Source organism: Babylonia areolata, chromosome 23 (genome assembly GCF_041734735.1).
Source record: "Babylonia areolata isolate BAREFJ2019XMU chromosome 23, ASM4173473v1, whole genome shotgun sequence".
Classification (NCBI taxonomy): domain Eukaryota; kingdom Metazoa; phylum Mollusca; class Gastropoda; order Neogastropoda; family Buccinidae; genus Babylonia; species Babylonia areolata.
Window position 1 is genome coordinate 37,838,851 of NC_134898.1, and position 5,762 is coordinate 37,844,612.

General features: G+C 39.9%; 1 protein-coding gene across 1 annotated transcript in view; it reads right to left on the reverse strand.

The window, feature by feature from the left end:
* Nucleotides 1-3,838: 3,838 nt before the first annotated feature.
* The window catches only part of LOC143297667 (apolipoprotein D-like), a 4,891-nt gene continuing 2,967 nt past the window's right edge, over nucleotides 3,839-5,762 (reverse strand). The window contains exon 4 of the mRNA XM_076610086.1: nucleotides 3,839-4,068. Within this exon, the coding sequence (XP_076466201.1) occupies nucleotides 3,839-4,068 (230 nt within the window). The remainder of the gene's footprint in view (nucleotides 4,069-5,762) is intronic.

Here is a 5,762-nt window from a genome sequence, read left to right on the forward strand (position 1 = left end):
AGAGGAGTGAGACTATGTTTACTTCCTCAGGTCAAGGTCAGGGTCATGTGAAGTGGTGGGGGGAAACGAATAAGCGATAGTTTAAATGACTTCTGGTACATCCTCAACCACTAGTGACTGGGGAAAAGACAGCGAGATGTACATAATCGCTATAATCTTTATGATTATTTTTTCTAGGTTTGCGCGAAGACTGTCTCATTTTTAGACACAACAGAAAACACCGACAACGAGGCTATTGTCAAGGTTAGAAATCGACGATGGAACTTCAGTTTCGAAATCGACAAATTTCGATGTTTTTTGTGAACAGACTCATAAATTTTGTAATTGCCTCTTACAAATCATTACCTACGATAGAATGACAATTTTTTCAACCAATTTATATATTTTTTAAAAAATTCTCTCCGCCTGGAATTAGACTTATATTGAGTTATTTTTGTAGGTGTTATCGCTGGGAGTTGTGGCGAGCTCCTGTAATCCAGCTACCTGGAGGCTTGAGATGGGAACGGTTTGAGGGCGGGGGCCCTGCCAGCAGGCGTGCCATGTCGATCGGGTGTCCGCACTAAGCCCGGCATCAATATGGACCCACGGGGGGAGCCCTGGGGGCCCAGGTTGACTAAGGAGAGCCGCACTGGCCCAGGCTGGAAACAGAGCAGGCAAAAGGCTCCGTGTCGCGCAGTAGTGGGATCGCACCTGTGAATGGGCGTCTGTTGGCAGCCCGTCCGATACAGTCGGACCACATTTCTTTTGTATCTTTAAAAAATTTTTTTTTAATCTGTTGTTTCTGATGTGTGTGTAAATTCTATCTTTATTTTTCATCGGTTAGAATAATTGCTTAACGTTATAATATTATTTTTAGATTTTATTATTATTTATTTATACCATTACTTTTTTTTTCTTTTTTTTTTTTAATCAATCGAAAATATTTCTTACATTTCTCTCTCTCTCTCTCTCTCTCTCTTTTAATTTATTTAATTTTTTTTTATAGTATTCATCAATTTCTAATTCATTATTATTTCTATAATTCATTTATTTTTTATCATCATTTGTATTGTTTTCTTTTTTTTTATTTGTTAGATTATTTGCTAGTTAACATAATCAAACAGCAATAGATGGTGTGTGTTTTTCATATTATTATTATCATTAATATTAGTAGTAGTAGTAGTAGCACTGGTAGCATTGTCATTATTGTCGTTGTGCCGGCCTAAAATGTCAAATGTATTGTGGGGTGGATATGTACGGCAACAAAGTGTACGCACCTTCTTCTTTTCTTTAAGTGTGAGTGCTGCAGGAAGAAAACAACTAAATCTAAGTAGATTCATAAATCAAACTTTATACGGATGTGTAACCATTCCTTACATCTGGACCGTGCTTGACAATAATTATGTTGAAAGTTGATTTGTTTCATAGCAAATTTTTCTTCTTCTTCTCTCTCTCTCTCTCGATCTGTGTGTGTATGTGTGTGTGTGTGTGTGTGTGTGTGTGTGTGTTGCTCAAACTCAATTCATGCCGCATTTCTATATATACAGCTTCAAACTGCAACTCCAAAACAGTCCCTGCCACCCATCTATATACTCACTCAGTGCTCAACCAAACATGAACAGCTCTTTCAGGACTGACGGATCAGGAACTTCGCCAGACCAGTCATGGGAGTCAGGGGGAGTAATGCCACTCAAACAATCGATAATGCCTGGGCAACAGCTACACGGCAACCCCCCAAACTCCATACCCACAAGAAAGATGGAACGATAATACTAAATTGATATAAAATAGAAAAATAGATCAACGAAAATAACAACAATAATAATAATAATAAAATTATGATCATAATAAAGGTATTTAAAAAATGATGATGATAACAATGATAATGATGATGATAATAATAATAATCAATCAATCAATGAAATTAAATGAATAGAGCTAAAAACAACAACAGAGAAACAAACGAATAAACGAAGAAAAAACAACCAAATAAACAGTCAACAACAAAACGTTTTCCCCTTTTCGAAAAAAAAAAGAAAAAGAAAAAAAAGTTCCACACACGTACACAGACACACTGATCACACACACACACACACACACACACACTTTCACTCTGTGTGTGTGTGTGTGTGTGTGTGTGTGTTGGAATGTGAATCTGTGCACTTGTTTGGTTGAAGAAATTTCTAGGCGTAGATTTGCATACACCTATATCCAATATATTTCATATTAATTCAGCTATGCAGTGTATAGCCGTTATTGGCTTAAGTTACAAATGGAAGATTATAGAATACCTTATAGAGCTTGCAAAATATTGAATGAGTTAGACATTAGGGAAGAGAGAAACTGGGTCACAGATGTGCGTATTAATTTTGTTTATTTAGATATGGTTTTGGTGGTGTGTGGTTGAATCAAGGTGTTGGTAGTATGAATCAATTTTTAACACTTTTCCGGCAGCGCTTGAATGATTGTTGATGGCAGGACTGGAATGACCATAAAAATTATTCAAAATAGTGAAAGATTGAGTTTGTATAGAACATTTGGACATACACATGATGTGAAAACGTAGTTGGTTTGTAACATGGACATGTATTTGAAGCAGGTAACAACAAGATTTAGGTTGGGCGTGTCAGATCTAGCTACACATTAATATAGATACAGAGCTTTTACTGACAATGTTTTGATTATTTCGTTATGTAAAGAAGACAGAGAAGATGAGGTGCATTTTGTTTTTCGTTGTCCAGCTCTTTGTAGAATTAGAGAAAAATGTATACCACCTAAGTACATCGACAGCCATGTCTATTCAAATTGAGGTTATTATTGTCATCCACGAGACATGATGATGTATGGAAACTGGCACTGTTTTTGCACCAGGCGTTAAAATTTAGGGAAATCGTTACATCTTAAGATGCTATACTTCAATGCAGCGTTTATGTAATGTGTGTATTTCATGCATGGTTGGTTAGATATTTTCATTTTGTTTGATATTATTATTGTTGTTCACTTACCCCTTCTCAAGGGGCCTAGACCTATCGATGAATAAATCATCTGAATCTGAATATTTCTCTCATCTCCCAACACCACACACACACACACACACACACACACACACACACACACACACACACGCCGAGTGCAGATAAAAGAAAGAGGCAGATACAGAAGAAGAAGGGTAATCTGAGACTAAGAGGTAGGCAGAGAAAAGAGAGAGGGGAGGGGGGAGGGGAGAGAGAGGGGGGGAGGGAGAGAAAGAGAGATAAAGAGTGAGGGATTATATCTTTAATCACAAATATAGCGAAAGAGAGATAGAGACAGACAGACAGACAGACAGACAAGAAAGGGCGTGAGGCAATGTCAGAAAGGCGAAGGGGAAAAACTGTCAAAGACAGGGTGGAATGTTATATCTGATTTTATTTACAATGCATAATGAGATCAGAACTTCTGTACAGACTGGCGTAATTCTAAATCATTCAACCACTCATTCTTCCATCACACTTCTCATCTTTCATTCAGTCATCGTAAAATGTACAAACTGGCGTCATTAATCAATCATTTCGATAACAACCACTGGGAAAAATGATAAATACATTGTAATGATTAAACATGAGATTTTCAGTTAGAAATTTATAGCATCATTTAAAAAAAATAAAAAAATAATGGAACACAATATTCTAACAGAAGAGAAAACGACAGCCAAAACAAAATAGTATTCGAGGAAGAACTCAAGTTAGCAAGAAAACGAGAAAAAGAAACATGTCTGTTATTTAGAATATCATTCTAAAGGAAATCAAGTTGTGCAGCCCTCTTGGTCCGATTTCTAAATGATGGCAGAGAGTTCCCGAGAAAAGCCCCAATCGCAGCTTTAGGCTGGGCAGCCTTCCTGGTCAGACTTCTTGAACTTGGTGACGTCCACCCCGTACCCCTTGAGCTCGTTCATCAGTCGGTCAGTGAGGGTCTGGTTGATTTGCCTCTCTCTGGCCAGGATCCAGGCGAACTCGATGTGAGCCACGCCCAGGATGGACTCACAGGAGTAGATGAGGGTGTAGGTGTCGTAGTCTGTGTCGATGACGTTGTACTTGCCGTAAGGGGTCCCTGAAACATCGTCGCCACATCGTCATCATGAACTGTGTTTACTGTCACGACTGGAAACCTGGCTAAGAGAGAGAGAGGCGGTGATCAGAATTGGCTTAGAGTTGTATGCCCTTGTCTCTCTAAGACGAACAGAATTTGTTTAGTGCTTGATGTTCATCATTGTCAGATTAAAGTTGTGTTGCAGTGACAATGCTCCATCTCGTTCGAACGAAAGTGACACTGTAAGTTTGTTGCTGGTCACCACCTCACCAATGTACTTTGTCTTATTCAAAAATATGAAAAACGTGTAGTACTTTGTGCAGCCTGTGTCCCTTCATTACTTACCCAGACCTTATAGGTTTTGGGAGACATTTATCAGTGATAGAAAATCAAAATCCGAAGCCACAGATCTACCAAAGACACACCCCTGCGTTTGGCTGGTAAACGATTGATGAGAAGTTTGAAACCACATTATGTATTTCTAAAAAAAAGTGACCATTCCTGAAAATAATGTCTTATACTGAATGTTCCACCAGCCACTGAATGTTCCACCAGCCACTGATAACAGTAATCACCCCATACTCCGTGAAGAAATAGAGGCAGCAATAGCATCGCTGAAAAAAGGGAAATCGGCAGGAGTGGACAACATCCCATCAGAACTGGTCCAAGCAGGGGGTGAAGTTATGATAGATGTGCTACTGAAAATCTGCAACAAGATCTGGCAAACAGGGGAATGGCCCACACCGTGGACACAATCACTGATCATCACCCTCCCCAAAAGGGCAACCTCCAGCAGTGTCAAAACTACCGCACCATCAGCCTGATTAGTCATCCCAGCAAAGTCATGTTGAAGATCCTGCTTAACAGACTGAAACCACAAGCAGAAAACATCATTGCTGAAGAACAGGCAGGTTTCAGACCAGGAAGGAGCACAACTGAACAAATCTTCAACTTGAGGTTGCTATGTGAGAGGTACCATCAACACCAACAAGACCTCTACCACGTCTTCATTGATTTTAAGAAGGCATTTGACAGGGTCTGGCATGCAGCTTTGTGGGCTACCATGAATCTGTACAACATCAACGCCAACCTGATCAGACTGATACAGCACCTCTATGACAAAGCCACCAGTGCCGTCTACCTCAACAATAGCATCGGGGACTGGTTCAGAACCACAGTCGGAGTGAGACAAGGCTGTCTACTCTCCCCAACACTCTTCAACATCTTCTTAGAAAGAATAATGACTGACGCACTGGAAGAGCATGTAGGAACAGTCAGCATAGGCGGCAGAACAATCACAAACCTACGTTTTGCCGACGACATTGATGGACTGGCTGGAAAAGAAGAAGAACTGGCAAGCCTGGTCAAACATCTAGACAAAGCCTCCACATCGTATGGAATGCAAATCAGTGCGGAGAAAACCAAACTGATGACTAACAACACCAACGGCATCAGCATTGACATCAAAGTCAACGACGAAAAGCTTAAAACAGTCCACAGCTTCAAATATCTGGGAGCAATCGTGTCAGATGAGGGATCTAAACCAGAAGTACTCTCGAGAATTGCCCAAACAACAATGGCACTCAACAAGCTGAACACCATCTGGAACAACAAAAACATCGCTCTCAGCTCAAAAATCAGACTGATGCGTTCCCTGGTTATATCAATATTGCTCTACGCCTGCGAGACTTGGACCCTGACTGCAGACATCGAGA